Source organism: Geotrypetes seraphini, chromosome 1, assembly GCF_902459505.1.
Source record: "Geotrypetes seraphini chromosome 1, aGeoSer1.1, whole genome shotgun sequence".
Classification (NCBI taxonomy): Eukaryota; Metazoa; Chordata; class Amphibia; order Gymnophiona; family Dermophiidae; genus Geotrypetes; species Geotrypetes seraphini.
In genome coordinates, this window is record NC_047084.1 from 155,305,549 (window position 1) to 155,332,137 (window position 26,589).

The 26,589-nt window shown below is 42.8% G+C and overlaps 2 protein-coding genes across 8 annotated transcripts in view; one reads left to right on the top strand and one right to left on the bottom strand.

Moving 5' to 3' along the window:
• The window catches only part of PRMT9 (protein arginine methyltransferase 9), a 71,126-nt gene extending 61,196 nt beyond the window's left edge, over nucleotides 1-9,930 (bottom strand). For 2 of the 7 annotated variants that reach the window (XM_033940358.1, XM_033940332.1), the window contains exon 1: nucleotides 9,556-9,741. The gene's annotated coding sequence lies outside the window, so the exon portion shown is untranslated. The other 5 variants (XM_033940366.1, XM_033940347.1, XM_033940375.1 and 2 more) reach the window with 5 other exon arrangements.
• A 43-nt stretch (nucleotides 9,931-9,973) lies between these two features.
• The window catches only part of MKS1 (MKS transition zone complex subunit 1), a 93,560-nt gene continuing 76,944 nt past the window's right edge, over nucleotides 9,974-26,589 (top strand). The window contains exons 1-3 of the mRNA XM_033940395.1: nucleotides 9,974-10,324; nucleotides 13,545-13,672; nucleotides 25,781-25,845. Coding sequence (XP_033796286.1) covers nucleotides 10,248-10,324; nucleotides 13,545-13,672; nucleotides 25,781-25,845 — 270 coding nt within the window. The 5' untranslated portion in view covers nucleotides 9,974-10,247. The remainder of the gene's footprint in view (nucleotides 10,325-13,544; nucleotides 13,673-25,780; nucleotides 25,846-26,589) is intronic.

The window sequence follows — 26,589 nt, forward strand, 5'->3', positions numbered from 1 at the left end:
ATTGACCTAGGCTACTGCAATTGCATAGTCCGAGAAAACTCGTACCGCTTTGTCCTGTAGTAAACTTCCAAGTGCCCACAGTATCGAGGGTAGATGACTCTCTGCTCCAACCGGTTGATCAACCACTTTCTCTAGGCAGGAAACCAGTGTCCCTGCACCAGGCAACCTTAACAATGAGCTTTCCAGCCCTAAAGGCTGGCATCTGTTGTCAGGATCACCTGTGTGTAGATGCAAAGACGCACTTCCCAAGATAGAGACTGTGGCTCCAGCTACCAGTTCGAACTGTGATGTGCCTCTGTTGTACAAAGTAGGGGCATTTGTGATACATCCATTTGTGGTGCCCCGCGGGCTAAGAATGCATCCTGGAGAGGAAGTAAACATGTCCTCGCCCAGGGTCCATGTCCGTTGTTGCTACAATTGACCCCAGCACTTGCAAGTAACGCCAAGCCATCATGCTGGCCTGTCCCCGACACTCCTTGATCTGATAAGTGAGCTTCGCTCTGTGGACTTCAGGGAGAAAAACCTAAGTTGTCCTTTGAGTTGAAAAGGACTCACAGATACTCCAGGGACTGTATTAGCTCCAGGTGGCTTTTTTGGAAGTTTATGACCCAGACCAGGCTCTGCAGCAGCTGGACCATGCACTCCACTGCCGTCATTCGCGTATATTTCAAGCTCCTACTGCTGACCTCCTAGTGTGTTTATTCTGCTGCCCCTCAAAATCTCTCTTCTCTGTCCTTATACACCTCCCAGAGAACTCCGTTCCTCAGATAAGCTGCTCTTAGCTGTAACCTTCTCCTCCACTGCCAATTCCAGACTTTGTTCCTTTCATCAAGCTGCCCCCTATGCCAGGAATAAATTAACCAAGTTTGTCCACCAAGCCCCTTCCCTTATTTAAAAGCAGACTGAAAACCCACCTTTTTCATAAAGGCCTTCAATCCATAACCCTACTCCTACTGCCCTCCAACCCAGCCAGCCGATTAACCGTTCCCCTTAACTGTATCCATGACATCCTGTTTATGTGTCTTGCCTGTTTAGATTGTAAGCTCTTTCAAGCAGGGACTGTCTTCTTTGTGACTCTGTACAGCGCTGTGCACATCTGGTAGCGCTATAGAAATAATTAATAGTAGTAGTAGAATTCCCTCCTTGGTGAGGGTGTATGACACTGTGGTCAGTCCAAACAGAAGAGATGAAAACTGGAAATGGTACTCCAAAATATGGAACCTCAAGAACTTCCTGTGATTCAGGAAAATGAGGATTTATTTTTTAGTTATTCATTTTCTATACCGTTCTCCCAGGGGAGCTCAGAACAGTTTATATGAATTTATTCAGGTACTCAAGCATTTTTCCCGGTCTGTCCCGGCGAACTTACAATTGATCTAATGCATCGGATATGCACATAGGCCTCTGCTAAGTCCAGTGAGGCAAGAAATGCTCCAGGCGCTACAGAGACAATGACCAAGTATTTTGAAGGTCACATTGACCGATTTCAGATCCAGGATCGGCCTCCAGTCTTCTGTGTCTCATTTGGGTACAATAAAGTATATGGAGTAACTGCCTGAGCCCGATTCTTCATCTGAGACAACTTCAACGATTGCTAGATCTAGTAACCTCTTTACTGTCACTCACTCATACCGCTTTATCTGGCTTCCCCGCTGGAGAATCCAGAAAGAGGCCTGGAAGAAGGAGCTTGTACTCCTCCGGAATAATTTTCAATACTTGGTGATCTAATGTGATCTTCGCCCATGCCTCCCAGTAAGCTGACAACCTCCTTCCTATCCTTGAAAGTATAGCTCCTGACCTGGCATCAGAACTATTTATTGGGTGCTGCTGTGGACGAAGTCTGGCGGCCTGGGTCGCTTAGCACCCCCAAATTTATGTTTCAAGCCTTGAAAAGATCTCTGTACCAAAGGTCCTCCCCCAAGTACTGTCAAAAGTGTCAAGAGCAACAAAAGATAGCTCAACCTGAACCTCTAGGGGCCCTTAGTCTGCTGTTAGTTTAATACTTTGGCTTTTGATCCTTCACACTAGCCCCTTTACCAAAGAGCAAGTGACCCTTAAACAGCAATATGCTCAGCAAAGTTTTCAAAGATGAATCTCCAGTCTACCGTCTAATCCAGAGCATTCTATGCATGGAAATAGCATATGCGGAAACCTTGCTCAGGACCCTGAATAGATTAAACAAAGCATATGCCACATAATCCACTCCTAATATAACAACCTGGGAATCCGTGTCGGCATCTACTCCTGGAGCACAACATAACCTTGAATGGCAAGCCCGTGTGACATACTACACTGCTGCTGCTGCCTTCAACCCCAACACCACGGCTTCAAATTGTCTCCTAAGGATCAAGTCCAGCCTGTGGTCCTGTGTATTCTTCAACCCCACTCCCCATTCACTGGGGAGAAAGGTATGCTTTGTAACCTATGCCACCAGGAAATCTACTCTTTGGTGGATTGAACAGCTGATGAAAGCCAGCGGCCACTGGGTAAAGTTTTGTCATGGCCTTAGCCACCCAAAGGGGCCCAATGTTCTGTGAGCATCTTAGTAATGTTCATATGGGAGAGAAAACATGTAATCTGAGCCTTAATGCTGCTCATGAATGAGCACTGGGCAACAGAGGCCTGAGAAGTCTCTATCTTTAATTTTTGGAGAGACTCAGTAATAATATTCAAGAAAGGTTTTTACCTTCAGTTCCCCCTCCCTTTGTAATTCTTCCCCTTGTGTGTTCTCTTTCTCTCTATCAATTGTATCTTCCCTTTTGTTCCCGTTTGTCAACATCTTTAAAAATTGTCATTACCCCAGGTCTGTTTTTGTTTAAATGTATTTTATTTGGCACATCGTTTTGGTGTTTTTGTACACCGCCTAGAAGGCTTGATTGGGCGGTATAAGAAATTTTAAATAAACTTGAATCTCCCACAGCGCTGACAGCTTGAACAGCCTTTACACAGTTGGGTCCTCTCCGAGATCCAGGGCTGCCATCTTTTCGGAATCTGACTCTTCTAGGCACGATGCTGAGCCTCCTAATACTGAGGACCCTGACTGGGACAGTAAAGATATAGATACCGAATAGACTTCCTCTCAATATTTTTCTGTGGCTCTGCTGTGGGGAAAATGTGTCCTTAGAGGAATAACCCCTGGCGCTAGCAGCATCACAACCCCCAAGAGGACACTGCAACTACTGTAATTTAGGTATGCTTACAAATTCTGGAGCAAAAGCTGGACCAGAAAACTCAGAAGGCTCTGGCAGGCACTCCTACGGTCCACTCTGGGGTTTTGCGGCAAGCACGTGGCTGCGTTTCGCCTCAAATGCCCTTTCAGCAGCTCCCAGCTCTAGCCAGGATTTCTGACCTGGAACTCGATCCAAGAGAGACCCCCATACCTCCAGAGAGACTAGAGGTGGCTCCAACTGTGGCTCCTGCCATCCCCTCAACATGCCATGTGGAACAAGGATGGTCCTTGGCCGGCTATCCATCATAAATCTGGCATGAATCCTTAGTGTCTTGGCTTGAGAAGTTCATCTAGACCAATTTTGGTACAAATTGAGATTTTTTGAGGAAGATAAAAGCTTTTACTTTAAAATTGAGAAATCCAAGACGGCTGCCTTGGCAGCAATTGTATCACCAAAATCAGCATGTGGACGCTAAATAAGAGGTCAAAAAAATTCAGGGGACAGGATTTTTGAGATAGAGGACCCTGTCTCCAACCTCAGAAACCTTTAAAAATTACTTAATAATTTATTTTAGTATTTATAGATCTCTTATAGCCTAAGTGGTTTACATTCAGGTAATCAAGTATTTCTCCCTATCTGTTCCGGTGGGCTCACAATCCGACTAATGTACCTGGGGCAATGGAGCATTAGTGACTTGCCCAGGATCACAAGGAGCAGCGCTGGGCTGCCTTGAACCTGCAACCTCAGGGTGATGAGGCTGTAGCCCTAACTACATTTTAGCATGGCTTACATTACATTGTTGCGTTGTGAAATCTTACTTTAGTAAAAAAAAAGTTTGCATTCTTAAAGAGGTTTGTTATGCAACTAACATGTTCTCATGGGTAATACTTATCCCCAACATACAAGTCTTCCAAACTAATTCCAAGGTATTTAGTATTAATCTTCTTTCACCATCATCCACTTATCCAGTATATACATGAGTAATGCCAAAGACCTCAGAAACAGTACTCATGTATATACTGGATAAGTGGATGATGGTGAAAGAAGATTAATACTAAATACTTTGGAATTAGTTTGGAAGATTTGGATTGAAGTTCTAAGGTATTTATATTTGCCATAGTTTGATGTCTCAACATACAAGTGTCATATTTTATACAACAATTTTTATTTAGTAAAAAGTTTTGTGATATTTTATGCTATTTCCCATGGTTATTTGCATTCTCTTTTTTCATCTATTCTTTTTACTTTTTGTTCCCTTCACCTTGCCCTTCTATTCCCCCTTCTCTTTCCCTTCCCCTTTTCTTGGGGTTCCTTCTCCTCCCCTTTTTCTTTCCTTTTTTTCCACTCTTTCCCTCTCCCATCCTCTTCCCCCTTTTTGTTTCCTTCCACACTTGTGGTGAAACCCTCCCCCACCTCCTTTGGTTGGCTTTTAAATATATGAAGCATTTATGATTTTTTTACCCTTATAATTTTAATGTAATATTATGGTTATAGATTATTTCATATCATTATGTTGTATTATTTCAATGTCTGTTGTAATATTACTGTATTCATGTGCATGGTTTTTATATTTTATTTCATTTTATAGACCACTGAGGCAGGCCTTACAGCTGAAACACGTGTCAGGTCTTGACTGTGAATAAAGATAGAGTATCTTTGTTCTACCATGATGAGGTATAATCTCCTGTTTGGGTGTATGCCCTAACCACTAAGCCACTCCTCCACTCCAAAACATAGCATAGCACACATAGTATTACAAGCAAGACTAACCTAGTATTTATTTATTTTAGTATTTATATACCACTTATAGCCTAAGTGGTTTACATTCAGGTACTCAAGCATTTTTCCCTATCTGTCCTGGTGGACTAACACTCTATCTAATGTCCTTTCCCCCCAACCAATTTCTCTCATAGCCTTTCACAGCACTGTGCCATGCTGGGTGTAGGAGCTGCAAAAGGGCTTAAACTAGCCACAGAAGTGCTTCAGACAAGTCAGCACATCCAGAGAGCTTGCTTCTTCTGACTGCCTTCAGTGCAATCAGCTGGACTGATCTCAAATTTCCACCAGAACTCACGCATGAAGTCAGGAGAAGAAACACAGTCGGCACCCAATCCTGGTGAAAAACTGCCACGGGGCCTCTCAGCCTGCACTCAAGTTCTCTGTGGAGCGAGTCGTGCTCCCAAGGGAATGGTCCCTAAGCTCCTGGACTAGTAATGCAGGCTGGCCAAGCAGGCTGTCCCTTAGATACAGACTACTGCCCTCAGAGTCTATATACTCTGCAGCCAGAAATGTCCCTAAATTGGGATCCTCTGCAGCACCAAAAAGCTTCATGACTGGATAAAAAAATAAATTAATACATTTAATTAAAAATAAACATGAGCAGATCGCTTCTCTGCCTTTTGGTTATGATTAAGTGTAGTAAACATGAGCAGAGCAGACAGGATCCTACCATCCTGTGTGTACAGAGTAAAACTGAAGTATTACAGGACAGCCCAAAGGGATGGGAGGAAGAGAAGAAAAATGAGGCTCTCTTACACAGGATCTCACAACCCGAGATACACGACCCAAGTGTTCCAGAATGATGTACCTAGTGCCCTAGAAATATTGTTTGCAATGACAAGCACTCAACAGAAGTGAGCAGCTTACTCATATAGGGCTATCTAACCATCACTATAGCTCAGCGGTCTCAAACTCACGGCCCCTGGGTGCTATTTTGCGGCCCGCGGTCTTGTACCCAATCTCACACTCTGGGCAGGAAGAGAGGCGCCAGCATCAGCTGACTTGCGACTTCCTGCTGCACTAAATGCTAACATGTCCATTACGGTCTATAGACGCGTTAGCATTTAGCGTGCGCTAAAACAGCTAGTACTCCTTAGTAAAAGGACCCCTTAGTTTACAAAAATCAGCACTTAGTTCATGTAGGCACCAGAATATACATTTGCATATTACAAGATCAGTACTTATATGTTTAGCTACCAGTGTTTATACTTGCTCAGAAAGAGTAGCTTGATCTTTCTCTGTGAAATGGCTACTTCCACTGGACATGTCTGCAAATACATATGCATTTGCCAGCATCCTTATACATATACACTTTATTTTGGCCTCTCTCCCCATAACAAAATCCAAGACGACAAATTAGTATTGAATGCAATCAGTCATCCCATTATCCCCAAAATTAAAATTTTGGGCATCCTTTTGGATCGTAATTTGACTCTAGATGCATAAACAAATGCTCTACTTAAGAAAGGCTATTTTATGCTTTGGAAGCTTAGGACAATCAGACCTCATTTCGATTTTTCTGCATTTAGGGCTCCTTTTACTAAGATGCGCTAGTGTTTTTAGCATACGCACAAGATTAGCGCACGCTATAGGGCATGCTAGCTGAAAAATTATCACCTGATTAAAAGGAGGCAGCATTTGAGCACATGCTATTCCACGCGTTAAGGCCCTAATGCACCTTTGTACTTCTTGTACAGTCTATAATTTTGAGTCTTCTGGACTAATGTAATATTATCTACTTAGCCTCCCACAAAAGGAATATCAAAAAACTGCAGCTTTTCTAGAACAAAGCTGTTAGATTGATTTTTAAGTTGAAAAAAATAAGAGCATGTGACAAAGTACAATCGGATGTTGCACTGGCTTCCAGTTGAGGAGCTTTAAATTGGGATGTTTTTGTTTCAAAATGTTATCTAGCTTTGTGCCAAATTATTTCATCAATCATTTCAAATTTACTGATAGAAAATCAACATTGCCTAATCTTACCACGTTTACATTTCCTTCAGTTAAAGGTTGTGTTTACAAGCATTTTTTTCCAAGAATTCTAGCTTATCAGGTAGTGTCATGGGCTAGGAGTCTTGGTAAGTTAATTCAGGATGCTGGTTCTTATCAGGTTTTTAAAAGGGCTCTGAAGATTCACTTATCTCAGGGGTGTCCAATGTCGGTCCTCGAGGGCCGCAATCCAGTCGGGTTTTCAGGATTTCCCCAATGAATATGCATGAGATCTATGTGCATGCACTGCTTTCAATGCATATTCATTGGGGAAATCCTGAAAACCCGACTGGATTGCGGCCCTCGAGGACCGACATTGGACACCCCTGACTTATCTGATAAATTTTATAAATGAGTTTATAATATGTTATGCTTGTATAACCTTCTTACTTTGTGAACCGCTTTGGAAAGGTATAGCGGTATAGAAGTGGATTTGTATTTTATATTATTCAAAAGGCTCCACATTCAATAGAGCCTTTTATAAAATAAGGAATTGTTAACATTCAACATGAATATTCCATGCCTTCACAGCTGTTCTACTAACTGAATGTAAGGGATAGTTTTAAACTCCTATCCATCCAACTTCCTATCCTCAGATATATACTCTCTAGCTACTGCAGACTTTCGTGTCATCATTCTTGTGCTGCACTATTCCTTGGTGTCAAAGATCATTAGAACTTGTGTGTGCAATAAATCCTATAAAACAAAATCTCTAATGACATATTAATTGGTGGGAAAATGTCAATGTGTTTGTAAGGTAGAAGAAGTCTGGCAGCAGATTGCCAATTATCCAGCCTTTTACAATAAGTGCCCCATGTATTAGTAGTATTCTGCTAGAGAGGTTTTGTGTGCACCTGGCACAAAGAGCTAGCGCTCAAACGATCCAACATAATCACTAAGCTGCAGTGGCTGATCTGAAGGAGCTGCCACAGTCAGAGATATAGAGATGACATTCAAGGACATACAACAGTCTTACTTAGCACCCTCTGTGGTACAAGAAGATCACCAAGAAAAAGTCACCTCCTGTCAATTCCAAGAAATGATTCTAGAACTAGGATGTACTCGCCCTGTGGCACATTATCTTGTACAGTACTCAGAATGCATCATCAGGTCTGGGTTTCCAGTTTAAAAGGAATATTTTAAAGTTTCTATTTGATGTTTGGTTGAATTATGAATGCTATGTTGCAATCCCCCTTTGTTAAAAACAGAATATAAATAAACAATATTTCCTCCTCAACAACATCTAGAATCATGTCTTTGAACATACCAGGCTTTTGAGGTAGTTTAATATGATTTGATGCTTTGTTTTATTCTTGTTCATTTTAGTTTATTTGTGTTAATTTTATTCCCACACATTAGAGGGCTGCTGGAAATACAAGATTTTTCCACAGTAGAGATCTTAACTTCCTATAAAAATCCAGAAAGTAAGTAAGAGTGAGCGAGTGTGTGTGTTGCTTGATAATTGCTATTAAAAATAGGCCTAACTAATACTATACCCCATACTATACCATACCATAAACTGTTCCAGACAAATTATGGGACATCTGGTAGGCAAAGTGTGGGTGTATTCAGGTGTGGCATGCCAAGTTTACATCTAAATTTCTGTCAGAAATTGATTTAAGATATTACTGTACATATTTCTTTTTCTGGTTGCTTGAGTTCCAGTTAATAGAGTCTACTGTATATATATATATATATATATACACATACACACACACACACACATATGTTCCATTGTTACACTTGATCTCAGTCCTATTGTAAGCTGCAATGATTCCTTATAGAAAATTACAGGAACTCCTCTAACCCTAATTCCACTAGATCCTCCCAAAAACTGAAACTATCATTCCCCTCTGCAAAAGGTATATCCCACGTAGGAAAACTAGGAACATCCCTCCCCTTTAGAACCACAGAACTCTGGAACAACATCACATCCCCACTCAGAATTTCAAGCTCCCTCCAATCCTTCCGCAAACACCTGAAAACTTGGCTCTTTTCAAAAATCTAACACCTCCCGCTCTTTGGTACCCTGTCCCTCTTTATCTCCCTAGCTCCTTTCCTATAACCCTTCATTGTAGCTCCTTTTCAACCTAACCCTGTAAACCGTGCTGAGCTCTACGCTTGTGGAGACGGTACGGTATACAAACCTAAGGTTTAGTTTAGTATATGGTGAATATATATATATATATATATATATATATATATATATATATATATACATATATGAGAGAAAATGTATATGTAAATTGGTCTGGTTGTATTCTTATTATATACCCATATGAAATTCATTTGCAATCCTACTACTGCTCTCTTGTGCGACACATGCTATTACAGTACACCATTAAGACATATGCACCTGAAAATCACACCCTCTCTCAACAAGGTAGCATTATTAGCTAGGCAGCCTTAAGTTCATTTAACTTTTGCAATAGCACAGCTGTTAAATTCAGATAGTTAATTTACCGCCTTTAAAAAAAAATCATCCAAGGAAACAGACAATTGGAGCAGCAAAAACATTCAAGTAACAGTACAAAGTACACTAGTACAGCATACTTTGCTACCTACAAAATATTTGAATGGACATTATATAAAGTGTAAGTAAAGGTGGAACACGTACAGTAGAAAGATATGAAAGAGTAACAGGACTAAAATAGCTCAACGTGTTGATGCTGCTAATCTGTTACCCAGCAAGCACAACATTAAAAGCTGCAACTGTGAACATTTCTTCCATCTTGGGACATTCTGAGCTCCCAGAAAGCCCAGCTCCAAAATTCGCACATGCCACCCTTTAAAAACATCAAAAACCCACCAACCGCGAACGCCCCTGACCTGATCCCGCCGTACCAACACAAGAAGATCCATGGTGCTCCGGGAGAGAAAACCCCGACATTGACCAATCAAACGGCAGCATAACTCAACGCCGCCAGCCAATCTAAGAGCTACTTTGCCGTTCAGCTTCCGCTGAGGGATGTCACGTGGTACCGTTGCTAGGAGACCTGCCGGAGCTTCCGCGCTAAACAGCCGCGTCTAGAGGCCAGTCCTTCGACTGGCAGTGACGTCAATGAAAGCGACGCATCGCTCGGCCGGATTGGTGGATGGGGTGGCAGGAGCCCGTTTCTCCCTCGGAGCAAGGGGGTGGGGATAAGGAGGATTACGTCTAATGGAGACGACGGTGTGTGAGTTGTTGGAGCGGAGTTTTGTTACTTGGATTCTTTGAATGGTGAGCTTGTTGCCAGTTTGGTAGGGCGGGTCCATGTGGAGCTCTTAAGATCCTGGCGGCGGGTCTGTGTCCTGTTCGCACACGTAGAGATGGCAGAAGGTTGGAACACGGACAACGGAGAAGCTATTTATCGTTCCCAGGACCCCATCAAGAACCTTAAGATTCGGTGAGTGCCGGGGAGCGGGGCCTGGAGCTAGTAGTACTTCTACCGTGTTTCCCCGAAAATAAGACAGTGTCTTATATTAATTTTGGGTCCAAAAAATACACTAGGGCTTACTTTCGGAGATTTCGTATTTTTTTCATGTACAACAATCATCTCGTCCTTCCTCTCCTCCATCCTAATTCTTCCTCTTTCCTTTCAACACCCCCCCCCCCCCCACGCACACACACACACACACACGTGCAGCATCATTCCTCCCCTCTCACCCATTACTTTGTGCAGCATCTTTCTATCTCTCTCTACTTCCCATCCCCCTGTGCAGCATAATAGAGAATGACACGGGGAAAAATTCTGTCCCCGTTACTGCCCCGTCCCCGGACCACCATCCTCTTTACCGCCCCGTCCCCGCCGTCCCTTTCACCGCCCCGTCCCCGTCTCTGCCCCGTCACCGCCCCCATTGTCCTTTTCACCGCCCCCACTGTCCCTTTCACCGCCCCGTCCCCATCTTCAGCGTCTTCTCCTCTCCATCCCCCCACCCCCAGCACCCTTCATGCGGTCCAGCAGCTCCCTCCTGCCGGCCAGCCATGCATTGCCCTCCCTCCCTTTCCCTTACTTTCTCTTGTTGAAATTGGCGATTTCTATAAGGCTATGCGCTGTATTACAGCCGGAGCCTTGAAGTCGCGTCGGGTTGCCTGCTAGAAAAGTCACCTCCGATGCAACCGGAAACAGGAAGTTGCGTCAGAGGAGACTTTTCCAGCAGGCAACGCAACATAACTTCAAGGCTCCAGCTGTAATACAGCGCATAGCCTTATAGAAATCGCCAGTTTCAACAAGAGAAGATAAGGGAAAAGGAGGGAGGGAGATGCATGGCTGGCCGGCCAGCGGGAGAGAGGGGGCTGCCGGATTGAACACCGCGTGTGCTAACCATTCAACGCTCCATGGGGCGGTGAATGGCCTTGTCCCCGATTTCACGGTGACCTTTTTTTTTTTTTGGTCACTGTTTTGGCAGGTTACCCACGGCTAGCCGCGGGTAACAACTACCGTGTCAATCTCTACGGCATAACACCACCAAGCTCCCACCCTGAGACTTACATACCTCCACTCCGAGGTCTCCTAAAGCAGCAGGGGTTTGTAAATTAACGAGTCTGATTTTTTTCAGCAAATCAGGCAGCACTAGTCTGAAGGATGGAGTCAGTGAGTGTTGGGGACATTCGGGGAGGGAGGGGTTTCGAGGGTCAGTCTTAACTAGGGCTTATTTTTGGGGTAGGGCTTATATTAGGAGCATCTTTAAAAATCATGCTAGGGCTTATTTTCGGGGAAACAGGGTACTACTTATCATTTCTATTGCGCTGAAAGACATACATTAAAACATTCAAGAGATAGTCCCTACTCCATAGAGCTTACAATGTAGTCAGTGGACAAACAGAACATAGGAGGTTAGGGAGTTTCTTAGGCATGGGTGTTTTACAAGGGAGTGAGGTTTTAAGTGTGTAAAGCAACCTTGAAAAAGTGGGCTTTTAGCCTGGCTGTGATTACTGCCAGGGATGGAGCTTGACTTAATGACTGGGGCAATTTGTCCCAGGTGTGTGGTGCAGCAAGAGGGAAGGAATATAGTCTGGAGTTGGCATTAGAGAAGGGTATAGATAAATGGGGCTTGCCCAATGAATGGAGCTCAAGTGGAGGAGGGTAGGGAGAGATGATACCAAAATTTGAAATAGAGTAGATACCCCTAATTGTGTGAATAACATGAGGAAGGACCTAGTGAAACTTGAAGAATGATCTGAAATTTGGCAGCTAAGATTTAATGCTAAGAAATGCAAGGCTATGCATTTGGGCAGCAAAAACCTGAGAGAATGGTACAGTTTAGGGGGGTGAAGAACTTTTGTGCACAAAAGAGGAGCAGTAATTGGGTGTGATAGTATGCGATGATCTGAAGGTGACCAAACAGGTTGAAAAAGCAATGGCAAAAGCTAGAAGGATGCTATAGGAAAAAGGAGGTATTGATGCCCTTGTATAAGACACTGGTGAGACCTCATTTTAGAATATTGTGTGCAATTCTGGAGACCACACCTTCAAAAAGATATAAAGAGGATGAAGTTGGTCCAGAGGAAGGCTACTAAAATGGTTGGTGGCCTTCATCATAAGATGTATACTGACAGACTTAAAGATTTCAATATGAATACTTTGGAGGAAAGGCAGGAGAGGGGAGATATAATGGAGATGTTTAAATACCCACATGACATAAATGCACATGAGGCAAATCTCTTTCATTTGAAAGGAAGCTCCGGAATGAGAGGGCAAAGGATGAAGTTAAGAAGTAATAGGCTCAGGAGTAGTATAAGGAAATACATTTTTACAGAAAAAGTGGTAGATGCATGGAATAGTCTCCTGGTAGAGGTGGTGTTGACGAAGCTTGGGACAGGCACATGGGATCTCATAGGAGAAGGAGGAGAGAGCGGATGAGCAGAATGGATGCGCCATTTGGCCTTTATCTGCCTTCATGTTTCTATAAGGAGAGATACTGAGGAGTGTGGCACAATTGTTAGAGCTACAGCCTTAGCACCCTGAGGTTGTGGATTCAAATCCTGCGCTGGTCCCTATGGCCTTGGGCAAGTCACTTATTCCTCCACTGCCCCAAGTACAGTAGATAGATTGTGAGTCTTCCAGAACAGATAGGGAAAAATGCTTGTAAACCGCTTTGAGTGTGGTTGTAAAACTACAAAAAGGTGGTATACAAGTCCCAATCCCTTTCCCTTGTAAGTCAATAAGAGGAGTTTGAACTGTATGTGGAACTGATTTCTTCTCATTACTTTTACTCCTATTTTCCTTGTAATTATCAATCTCTTCTTAACTTCAGCACCTGCTTCCTTCTAGCTTCCCCATCATTCCAGTGTCATATCCTTCTTCCTAGGTCCTCTATTTTGGATCACCCTTGCACCTTCTTACTGCTATATCTTTGTCTGTTTGTCGTCTTAGCCTTTCATTTTATTAATCAACCAGCCTTTAAAGCCTTGTTATAGTAAACTGCTCACTGAATAAATGCTTCCTCTGATATGATCTGCCTCAGCATCCCTAATCCCAACTTAGATTTCTTCAAGAATACTCCTTTTGAGCCCCACATTCCACTGTTTTGTTTGCCTGGTATTTTAGTGGAGGGGGTTAATCATTAAGACACTGGGTGAGTTCTAGTTTTATTTTTGCTTTCAAATTGTTCTGCTCTTTTCAGAATTCATCTGCAGCGCATTACCTCCACCAGTGTCCTCTTGCAGCAGATTCAGGAGCCAACTGCTGGGCATGGGAAGAACCTTCTGCCACTTGCGACCTTGGCCTCCAGCAGGGCTACAGCTGCTTCCAGTAAGTGATGCCTGCTGCTTCATTGCTTGCTGTGCCTCTTCTTCTGAAGTATTTTCCAGTTATAGGCTGTAGCCCAGCTGGGGTAAAACAGCCACTTGACTTGAAGATAGTCATTGGTTCACTATATTCTTTCAGCATGCACTAGGGTTTCATTAAAAGTATTTTCAGCCCACTATTCAGAATGGTTTGGGACTGGGTCATTAGCTTAGTATAGTTTAACATTTGATATACTACCCTACAAAGTCAGTTGAGGACACAGTAGTGCAATTTACAACAACAGTAAAAACTAGGAAAAGGGAGAAAATGATGTTGCAGTCGTATGCAGACTGTGAGAAATTGTAGGAGAACCTTTGGGCATTGAAGACTGGACATCCAAATGGCAGATAACATTTACTCTCCCCCACCCCCACCATTTTAAGAAGCCTCATTAGGCTTTTTTATCACTAGCCTCAGCGATATTAGCTCCGACACTCATAGAATTCCCTTCAAAAAAGGGAAGCTTAATGTGAACAAATGCAAAGTGATTCTCTTGCAAAGAATAATCCAAATCATAGTTACTTGATGGTAGGTTCTACATGGAGTCCACCACCCAAGAAAAAGATGTAGATGTCCTTGTGGACAACACTTTGAAATCTGCTAAGTATGCAGTGGTGGCCAAAAAAACTAAACAGAATGATAGGAATTATTAGGAATATGATAGACAACAAGATAACCATAACGGAACACAATTTCTTATTTACCGCAGCTACCTCATGGTTCTGGGCAGTTAACAAAAATTAAAATACAAGTATACATGGTATAAACACAATTAATTAATTAAAATATTTACTAAACAGATCAGTCTTCATAAATTTTTTTTTAAATTCTTTATTCATTTTTTCATCTTACATCAAGTGTACAACCAATAAAACATTTGAAAATGAATATATCACTTGAATTTCTTTCTATTATAACAATTAAATACCTAAAGTTTACTCCCTTCCCTCCCACCCTTCCCAACACTAATTCGATCAAATACATCATATATATAGAAATATTCTTTTCTATTGATCTAAACAATTATTAACATTGATACCCCCCATCCCCATACGTACAAATGTACTATCCATGGAAAATGGTATCTATTCATTGCAATAATTTGTCAATGGCCCCATATCTTATTAAAATTATCCTAATTTCCTTTTTGTATAGCTATTGTTCTTTCCATTTTATAAGTGTGACACAATGAATTCCACCAGAAATTATAATTGTCTACTCCAATTTTTCCAATTACTTGTGATATGCTTCATAAATTTTCTAAATGTCAAATAAAAAGTAGAAATAGAAAGATACCCCAAGATCAAAATAGGCGGTTTTAAAATCATTTGGAAGCATTGGATGTTGGCAGGGATACGTACTTTAGAGGATGTAATAATTAATGGTAAACTGCTTGAGTTTTCACTATTCCAACATAAATTTGGTCTAAATAAATCACAATATTTTAGGTGGTTGCAATTTTTCCATTCAGGCGGGGTTCCCTGAATGGAAAAATCTTAATAATTATCATAGCCTAGAATTCTTGTGGTTTCTACTGGTCACCAGGCCGCAATGTGGTACAAATTAATATCTGGATTTGTAAATAAAAAGCCAAAACATGGTCTTAGAGACATTTGGAGCATTGAGATTAAGCATCAAATTAATGCATCTCAATGGCCACGACTTGGTCTTGGAGGATAAGATGTACAGTTTCAGCATCTATGAGACAAACATGGTTTTTTCTTTTGCATAGAGCTTTTTGGGCCCCTGTTCATTTACAAAAATTAGATAACTCCAAGTCTAATAGATGTTGGCACTGTCATCTTGAGGCTGGGACAGTAGATCATCTTTTATTCTATTGTCCATTTATATTATTATTTTGGAAATCAATTTGGCCTCAAATAAATAGGATGATGGACAATCCAGTAGCCTTGACTTATGATACTATTTTATTTGGTACAACAATGAGAGTAAAGAGTCAAATTTCGTCACATAATAACAAACCTTTATTCATATTGACTGGAGTAGCAATTCAACAAATAACATACAATTGGAAAAATTATGACAGATTAAGTTATAACTTTTGGTGGAATTCGGTATGCCATATATATAAAATGGAGCGCACTATAGCAACACAGAAAGGTTACTTTGGTAAATTTCAGAAGATTTGGAGGCCATTAGCAGATTTTTGTAATGATTAATAACATTTTCCCATAATAAGATATATATATTTTTTTTAAACGTATATTTATTAGCAGTGAAAGATACACCATCCAACAGGGCGCATCAACAAGTAACAATAGGGCAACATGTGTCCATAACAAGTGAAAATACAGTGGCAGAAGCAAAACTTCCCAAACAGCCCCCCCACACAAATACAATATGTAACAAGTAGAAAGAGGCATTGGAAACTAAATGTAATGTAATGTAATGTAATTTATTTCTTATATACCGCTACATCCGTTAGGTTCTAAGCGGTTTGAAGAAAATATACATTAAGATTATAAATGAGAAGTAAGAAGGTACTTAAAAATTCCCTTACTGTCCCGAAGGCTCACAATCTAACTAAAGTACCTGGAAATTAATAAAGAAGAGAAAATAAAGATGGTTGAAAAAAGAAAAATTCTATGTGAACTTATAGGATGGAAATTAAACTGACAGTGAAGAACTGTATGAAAAATACATATGGAATGCAGTTAGAGAGGGTAGGTTACAATCTATTGATGGTATTTGTTTAATTGGAAGGTGTTAAGGTGGGTAATTTGGGGGAAGGTTATCTGAAGGTAGGTGAATCTTCTGGAGGTAAAAGAGGAGGGGTTAAGATATTTGGATGAATTTTTTGAAAAGCAGGGTTTTGATTTCTTTTCTGAATGTTTTGAGGTTGTCTGATATTGTCATAAGATTGGAGATGGAATGGTTGATTTTTGCTGTTTGTGTTGCCAGAAGGTTGTCAAACATTTTCTTGCGATGTGTGCCTTTGAGTGGGGGGAAGGCGAAAGGGTTCGAGGTTCTTCTGTGTCTTGAGGTGGAGATTTGGTTTAAGCGGTTGTTTAGATAGGAGGGGGAAGAGCCGTGTAATGCTTTGAATATCAGGCAGTAGAATTTGAATTGGATTCGTGCTTGTATGGGTAGCCAGTGAGAGTCTAAGAAGGCAGTTGTTATGTGATCATATTTTTTGAGTGAGTAGATCAATCTGAGGGCGGTGTTTTGTATGGTCTGGAGTTGTTTTATCATAGTGGCTGGACAAGGAAGATATAGGGAGTTGCAATAATCCAGCAGACCTAAGACTAGGGATTGGACTATTAGTCTAAATTGTGCTTGGTCAAAGAATTTTCTGATTTTACGGAGATTTCTCATGGTTAGAAAAAGCGATGTAGGACAACAGAAATAGATAAAGCTGCCCAGCAGGGACGGCGATCTCACACCTTTTTATATATCATACAAAACCCAGGAAAACCACAAGTAACTCGCAACACCACTCACGCATTGCACCATCCTCACCACTCAAACAGAGCACTCATTCCCCTCCCTCCCTCCCACCCTCCCCCCATCCCTGGGGCACCAAAGCATGATAGAGGGAAAGAGTAATGGATTATATCAGGGGTATTGCAGGAAGAACACAAAATAAAACTAAACAGGCGCCAGTCCCCCGTCCCGTTCTTGTGATGGCACCAGGTCCCTCAGTCTCTCCCACAGGCCAACATAATGCTTCTTAAGCGCACTCGGGGACCTAGCATACAATCGAATTTCAAACTGAGCCACTTCCCGAAGTGGGGTATCGGAGGCGGATCCACCGACATCCAATAAGTCAGAATCAGTTTTTTCACTACGAGGATAACATTATAGAAGAATCTACATTGGGGGATAGTGAAACCCTGATCCCGGAGGGAGGTCTGCAGACCCAGGAGAAGAAACCTATAGTCCCATTCAACAGTACGTTACACAGCGCGTTCCAGCAAGGTGAGAGCCTCCTGCCAGATACTCAATTGGGGGCATTCCAGGAAAGAATGAAGGTACGTACCTACTCGGTTCTTACATTTAACACAGAAATCACTATCCCAGAGCCCCAGACGGGCCCCACGCTGAGCAGTGAAATAGGCCCGGTGGAGGATCTTATATTGGAGTTCTTGGAAATCAGCGGACTTAGTGTAAGAGTATAAAGTGCTGAAACAAGCTAAAAATTGAGGTTCGGAGATATCCTGTCCCAAATCCCGTTCCCAGGAGGAGCGCACAGGGGTAAGCACCGATAGGGGGAGAGATGATTTAAGGACTCGGTACCAGTGAGCAAGGGAGTTAGAAACACAGAACATAGATGGGAAAGGCACTCTCGCCCATTACTTCAAGCGGGCAGTTTGGCTAGAAATGCCTTGGCTTCCTCTCCGGAGGTTATGTTAAGGATTTTGCCTTCATGCCATATCCGGATCTTTGCTGGGTAAACCAGGGCAAACTTAATTCCCTTATTGTGGAGGTCCGTGCAGAAAGGCGCCATGGTCTTGCGCTGGGCCGCCACCCGCACAGAGTAGTCATTGAAAAGGAGAATCCGAGAGCCTTTGTAATCCAGGGCCCCCGCCCTGCGAAATGCCCGGCGAATCAGCTCCTTCTCCCTCCAGCAGGCGAAGCGGGCTATAGCAGTCCTCGCTCTCCCCCCTCTGCAGGCTTGGCTCCGATGCGATGGGCTCTCTCACAGGCGAAGCCCTCGGCGCCCCCTGCCAGCTCCAGGCGCTCAGGTAGCCACTTACCAAAGACGGCATACAGATCCTGATCGCTTACCGACTCCGGGAGCCCAACCATCCGCAAGTTGTTTCTGCGGCTTCTGTTCTCCTGGTCCTCCAGGGAGGCCAGCAACTCCCGGGAGGTTTTTTGCAGTTCGGCCACTTGGGCGGTTAGGCCCTCACACGTGTCTTCCTGGTCGGACACTCGTTGTTCCACTTCGGTGAGCCGTCGGCTGTGGGAATCAAATTTCTCGTGCATCTCCTCCACAGCTGACTGGATCTTATTAAGCCTGTCCGCCAGCGCCGCAGAGACTGACCGCGTGATGTCGGCGATCCAGTCTCCAGCGGGTATGGTAAAATTAGCCGGTTCCGCCGCCATCTTGGAGGGGGTGAGAGAGGGCCTATCCCGAGTGCCTTTCGCCGTTTTTACTGGCATGCCCCGCCTTGGTATACCCGCCGAACAGGACCGCCGAAGAGCAGGAAGTATTCTCCGATTGAGAAAATCGTGCAGTCCCCGTCCAGGTGCAGGAGAAGCTGATTTTAGCGCTGATTATATGTCCGTGGGGCAGGAGCTCTCCGATCGCACGTCTGCTCAGACAGGCTGCATCACGTGACCCTCCATAATAAGATATTTGTTAAGTGGGGATGGGGGTGGGTATTATTTTATTTATCTCATAATATGTATGAATTAATTAATACATTTTGATGTATTAGGTTAGATTTTCTGAAATAGGTAGGGAGGGATTGGGGGGCTTTCTATTTTATTTACATTTGTCATATTTATTAAATGTATTACATAATATTTAAATCATTATAAAATATGAATATAAGTATGATATATTGTACTTAAAGTGTTCATGAAGAAAATCAAGTGTGTATTTATAAGATTATATAAATTTTTCTGATACACTTGTTGTAATATGCAAAACTGAATAAAGAAATTAAAAAAAAAAAAAAAAAGAAAGATACATACTAATTAATGTACATGTCTTGTCTCTATCTCTATCTTTCCTATCTGAACATGTTCAATGGAGTTCCTTTCATTATTCAATTGTTACATTATAAACAGCTTAGGTCAGTGTAATGCTGGAGCGGTACATCAAATCTTAATAAACATAACATAATAATTTGTTTATCCCATAATGCTGCCTGATACGCTAAGATTTGACTAAAGAAGTGTTTATACACACTAATAATAATAATAATAATAATAATAACTTTATTTTTGTATACCGCCATACCCAGGGAGTTCTAGGCAGTTCACATCAATTAAACAAAACTTAATAAGAAATTTAAATAAACTATCTTTACAAGTAAAGAAGGTATTGGAACTAAGGGGTCCTTTTACAAAGGCGCGGTAGCAGTTTAACGCCTGCCGCGCTAGTACCTAACGCCTCCATTGACGAGGCGTTAGGATTTTAGGCTGCCACAGGGGTTAGCGCGTGATGAAATGTCCAACGCGCTAACCCCCGTAGCGCGCCTTGATAAAAGGAGCCCTAAGCTGCAATAAACATAGCACATACTTACAGCAGGGTAAAAGGCACTACCATGGGCATGCCTTTTTTTAATGGGCCACAACAATACACTCCGAATTTGCCAAAAATCCTACTATAGAAATAACACAAGAAGGCAACCTAGTCACATCAAGGTTTGTGTGGAGAACGCTCAGGACGCCAAAATTGGCTACACAACTTACAAACCAGAATTAGATAAATATAATATAGGGTGCTCTCAGTATGAACCATCAGTGATAGGAGCACAGCTCCGACACTTCACTTCTGGGTCAAGGCGGTAAGCCTCCACCCCCACCCCGCCCTCCAGCCGACCTCTTCGTTTGTGTTCCGTCGGGGGTCAGGTTCCTGAAGAAGGGCTCCTCCCGAAACCAGCGCGGTTGAACCTTTTCTCCTGGCGTGGTTTTTTTTGCGTTTTTTAGTCTGTGAGATGGTTTCAGATAAGTATTGGATTTATTTGGTATTTTTTGTATGGTGATTCTTGATTTTGTTGTGCAGTTCGGGGGGGTCTGGCTGGCAGGGTTTGTTTGGGGGTCGCTCAGGTTGTTTGTGTTGAGTTTGATTTACTCACTTTGATTGATTGATTGGTTTGATTTAGTAGACTTAGGTCCCTTTAAATTTCAGCACATTTAGGGTGCTCGATGATGGTGTGGGGGTGGAGGCTTACCGCCTTGACCCAGAAGTGAAGTGTCGGAGCTGTGCTCCTATCACTGATGGTTCATACTGAGAGCACCCTATATTATAAGAACATAAGCAGTGCCTCTGTCGGGTCAGACCACAGGTCCATCCTGCCCAGCAGTCCACTCCCGCGGTGGCCCAAAAACAGGTCAAGACCTGTCTGAATCATCAGAAGGGGCTCCCCTGCCACCTTGGTTTCCCATTTAAGTCCTGCCTTCCTATCGAATTCCTAGCCCTCCGGTCTACACAAGCACGACCAGGTTGGTTTACTCATTTCCTGGTTAACTTCCTACACCCGTGTTACATCCCAGCTCCTCCCTCAGTATCCCACGATCCCACGATTAGATATTTATCTAATTCTGGTTTGTAAGTTGTGTAGCCAATTTTGGCGTCCTGAGCGTCCTCCACACAAACCTTGATGTGACTAGGTTGCCTTCTTGTGTTATTTTTTTTAATGGGGACAGATATTGTGCATGTGTAACAAACGCAACCACAGCATCTATGCCATTAAAAAAAAAAGGAAAAAAAAATAGTCTTCTCATGGTAATTTATGATTAGAAAATTATTATTATTTTTTTTTTAATTCTTTATTCATTTTTAATTCTTACATCAAGTGAATATACATAATAAAGGACAATTTTCACATATCACTTGAATTACAATCAAATATTCTTGTAAGAGAGAATAAATACCTCCCCTTTTTATCAATACTCCTATTTCCATATGATATACATTTCCCTCCCTAACCCCACACACAAACTATCCATGTGCTAAGATATCTGATCATTAGAGTAACTAGTCAATGGTCCCCATATTTTTTTTAAAATTATGAATATTCCCTTTTTGTAGTGCTATCATCTTTTCCATCTTATATATTAGAAAATTATTAGAAAATATTTTTTAGTGCTGGAGGGCAGAGAGTAGGTGTGGCCAGTGCTATTTGGTTCGCACAGCTACATTGCCACACACTAACTGATTAGCACATGGTTAGCATGGGAGCCCTTACCACCTATATAATGGATGGTGGTAAGGGCTCATATGATAATGGGAAACTTAGCGCTTGGCCACTAATAGATAAAATGAGAAATGGGGCCATTGTACCACTGCGCGGAAAATCCCAGTGCTGAGGTTAAGATAGTAACATAGTAAATGACAGCAGATAAAGATCTGAACAGTCCATCCAGTCTGCCCATTCATTTCACTCATTATAAAATTCATGATTACTGTAAATTAATTTGGGTTTTTTCTTTGATATTTCTGGGTCATAGACCGTAAAGTCCACCCGGTACTATCCTTAGGATCCAGCTACTGAAGTTGCCATCGAAGTTCACTCCAGCATATCCAACCATCATATCGTTTGTGGGATACGTTCCAAGTTATTGGAGTTTTCCATCAATGCCCTCCCTAGCCCAACCTATACCGATTCGCCATATACGACACAGACAGTGTAAGTCTGCCCAGTACCAGGTCTTAGTTCTTCAATTTATACCATCCATTTTCTAATTAGACATCCTCTGTGTTTATCCCACGCTTTTTTGAATTCCATCACCATTTGCCTTTCCACCACCTCCCTCAGTGGGGCATTCCAGGCATTCACCACCCTCTCCGTGAAAAAGAATTTCCTAACATTACTCCTGAGTCTTCCTCCCTGCAACCTCAATTTATGCCCTTTGTTTTTACCATTTTCCCTTCCCTGGAAAATATTTGGTTCTATATTAATATCTTTCAATTATTTAAGCATCTGTATCATATCTCCCCAGTCCCTCCTCTTCTCCCGAGTATACATATTCAGGTCTTCCAGTCTCTTCTCATACTTCTTTTGGTACAAACCCTCTACCATTTGTGATGCCTTCCTCTTATATCCTTAGCCAGATACAGCCTCCAAAACTGAACACAGTATTCCAAATGTGGCCTCACCAACGACCGGTACAGGGGTTTCAGCACCTCCTTTCTGCTGGTTACTTCTCTTTCTATACAGCTTAGCATCCTTCTGGCTACAGCTACTGCCTTATCACACTTGTTTTGTTGCCTTCAGATCCTCAGACACAGTCACCTCAAGGTCCCTCTTCTCATCCATACACATCAGCCTCTCACCTCCCAGCGCATAACATCTCTCTTTAATTTCTATGCATCACTCTGCACTTCTTTGCATTGAAGTACCTGTATGTATGCCAGACATTAGACCATTCTTCTAACTTTGCAGATCTTTTTTCATGTTTTCCATTCCCTCCGGAGTGTCCACTCTTACAAATTTTGGTATCATCTGCAAAAAAGGCAAACCTTACCGTCTAACCCTTCGGCAATGTCGCTCACAAACATATTGAACAGAATCGGCTCCAGCACTGATCCTTGAGGCACTATACCACTCACCTTTCCCTTCTCCAAGTGAATTCCATTAACCACCACCCTCATAGCATCTGTCCGTCAACAGTTTTCTAATCCAGTTCACCACTTTGGGTGCAAATTTACAGCATATCAGATTTATTCAAGAACTTTCTATGAGGAACCGTGTCAAAAGCTTTGCTGAAATCTAAGTAAATTATATCTAGCACATGTCCTTGAACCAGTTCTCTGGTCGCACAGTCAAAGAATTCAATCAGATTTGTTTGGCACGATTTACCTTTAGTAAACCCATGTTCTAGTGCAATGTGTACTAGTCCTGAATGCTAGAGTCTTGTATCTGAACCAGCAAGTTGCTTGCAGAAAACTGTCAGTCATGTTTTCCAACTAAACCTTCTTCCCAGGGAACTGCTCCTGTCCCCTCAGTTTGTTTTCTGAACCAGTTTGGAGTCTTAGGTCCCTCCCAGTGCCTAAAGCTGCTCCTATGGGTAGGGCCTTAGGTATCTGAGCCAATCAGGGTCTTAGGCCCCTCCCAATGCATCCCAGGATGCACTAGGAAGAGGAAGGACTGCCATTTTGAAGAGGCGAGCCTGTCAGCAGGAGGGAGTGGGCATCCCTCTTGCCGGATTTCTACAAGATATGAGGGGAAGGTGTTAAGGGGGTGCTTGAGCTGGGGGGGGGTTCTGCCATGACTCCCCCCAGCCCACCCCACCAGAGCCTTCTCTTGGGGACTTATTGGTTGAGTGGTTGAAGGGATTGGAAGGAGAATGCGTGGGGGTGTCGGGGTCCAGGTTTTGGGTAGTCAGAGGTGTGAGGGTGGTCCAGGTGGCCAGGGGAGGGGGAGGGGTGTGTATGAGGGAGGTCTGGGTGGCCGAGGCAGGAGGGAATGGGCATCCCTCCTGCCTCACCTTTTGGGTGGCTGTCGTCAGAGGAGGGGAGGCATCATGACTCTCTTTTTATTAATGGGGACATCTGTGCCATAAAAAAAAGGAAAAAAATAGCCTTACTGCCTCGAACAGCTGAGTGGCAGGAGGCTACATTGGGGCTTCCCCTCCCAGCTCTGCACATGTGTTAGTCACTTGTCCAAGGACTAGTGGGGTGGGATTACAGCTGACCTCCATGAAACTAATTTGCATGCAAAGTCAGTTGAACATCATTCACTGTTTTAAAATCAGACAATCTACCCACAGTGACCCAATCGGTCTTAACAATTTTTGGTACATCCTGGCCTTTGTTCATTGTTTAAATCATTGTATCGCAAACTGTGTGCTGCGGCACACCAGTGTGCCTCCTGAGATTTCAGGTGTGCCACGACACACTGGTGAGGAGGAGAGTCATCCATGCCGGCTGATTGCCTACAGGACATGCCTCTCGCAGCGATGACTCTCCTCCTCGCCGGCATCTCTCCTCCTCTCCCCGCATCTTCTCTCCTCCCAGATCCCTCCACCGAAGCGGGTCTTGGCTAAATGGGCCTCCGCGCATGCACGGACGTCGATGCAATGATATGCATGCGTGTGACATCATCGCGTCAACAACCACGCACTTCCAGGTGCCTTCCGGCTGGGGTACTGGATTTAGTGTGCCACCGGCCGGAAAGTTTGCGAGACCCTGGTTTAGATCAAGAATGAATTTATTTATTTATTTACAGTATTTATATACAACTGGTAATTGGGAATTGAGTGATTTGCCCAGGGTCACAAGGAGCAACATGAGTACTTCCACTGTTGGGTAATGTGTCCTTGGGAAAAGTAAAACCATATAATTAACCAAAAGAAAACGGCACATTTGTCATCAAATTTTTTTTTACTTTTCCAAGGACACCTTACTTCGAGCCATAGAGCACTGGAAGTGCCCTAGCATAAGATGTTTTATTCATTTGGATTTAGCTCATACCAATTGAAAGTAAGTCACATTCGGGTACAGTAGATATTACCTTGTCCTCAGAGGGCTTACAGTCTTCAAAACATCCATTTTGAAGATTCGGCTGGCAAATTGCAAGAACTGAGTGCCAAGCTGTGAGAAATCTTATTCCACTGATGACATCTAGATTTTGATTGATACAGTAACAAACCACACAGAAAGCACATTCTGAAGATACAGCTTCAAAGTTTAATATACGTCTTCTATATTACCTGAAGAATAATATTTTGGTACAATCAATATTGTTAACTTTTGAAACTGCAAATAAACAAATGGTTTATGTTTAATTTCAGGAACTGCTTGTGGTTTTTGTTAGTCACAATTAAAATTTTTAATCTCTCTGCAGCCCTAATTTAAATTCAGTTAAATAAAAATGGTACTGAGTGTGCAAAACAAACCCTACACTGAACTTAAGGAACACCGCAGAGTGTGGAAATGAGGATGGTATCTGAATTCAAGAAAGCACGTGACAAATACAGATGATCTCTGAGGACGAGGAAGTGATAAGAGAAGTTAATAGTTGATTTAGATGGGCATTCTGGATAAGCTGTATCGATTTTGTGTTCTCATGTTCTCTGTTTCTGTGCACTTGAGAAGGGAAACACAGCAATGATAGCAACTTTCAGATATTAGTCAGGATATGATAAGTACAGGAGAGTAGCATTTCACAGAATGGTTCAAAGAATTAAAAGGTCATGAAACAAAGGAGAATGTTAGAGGATGATATATGGAATGATCTTCCACTGAACGAAAAAATAGCCAGAACCAATCACAGAACACTTGAGAAAGATAGAGGGCAAAAGAAGATGATTAGAGAGAAAGGAGAGCAAACAGAGGTATTTGGCAACAGCTACTGTGCTCCTCTATAATTCATATGGAAAAGTGAAAGCGGTTCTGATATAGCTTAAAGAGTGCTAATGTGATGTTTGCAGGTGGGTATCGGCCTGATGATGAGGAAGAGGCTGTGATTGGCTGGCAGGAAAAGCTCTTCAGTCAGGTGAGTGACTTTGTGGGCCAGTGCCTTTTGCTTAACTCATGCTGACAATGTAAATTACTTTCATCACTTATTCCTGTTTTCCAGCTTTTCATTCATTTCTATAACTGCTGCTTTAGGAAATTTATGAACTAGCAAAACCTTTTCTAAAAATATTCGTAGTGTACTAGTTTTTTAGACTGTTACATTAACAGGTGCTAGAATAGATGTGTAGACAGGCATTTCTTTCTTTTTCTTTCTGTCTTTCTTTCTGTCTGTCTCTCTCCCTGGCCCCTTGTGGGTCTGTCTTTCTATCTCTCTCCCTGCCTCCTGTCTGTCTGTCTCTCCCCCTGCCCAGCAGCACCCCTTCCCTGCTCTCCCTGTTCAGCAGTAGCCCTTCTCCTTTCCTTTTACCTCCCCCCTGTCCAGCAGCACCCCTTCCCTGCTCCCCTTCCCTGCTCTCCCTGTTCAGCAGTAGCCCTTCTCCTTTCCTTTTACCTCCCCCCTATCCAGCAGCACCTCTTCCCTGCTCCCCCTGTCCAGCAGTAGCCCTTCTCCTTTCCTTTTACCTCCCCCCTGTCCAGCAGCACCCCTTCCCTGCTCCCCTTCCCTGCTCCCCCTGTCCAGCAGTAGCCCATCTCCCTTCCTTTTACCTCCCTCCTGTCCAGTAGCACCCCTTCCCTGCTCCCCCTGTCCAGTAGTAGCCCTTCTCCCTTCCTTTTACCTTCCCCCTGTCCAGCAGCACCCCTTCCCTGCTCCTCCCTGTCT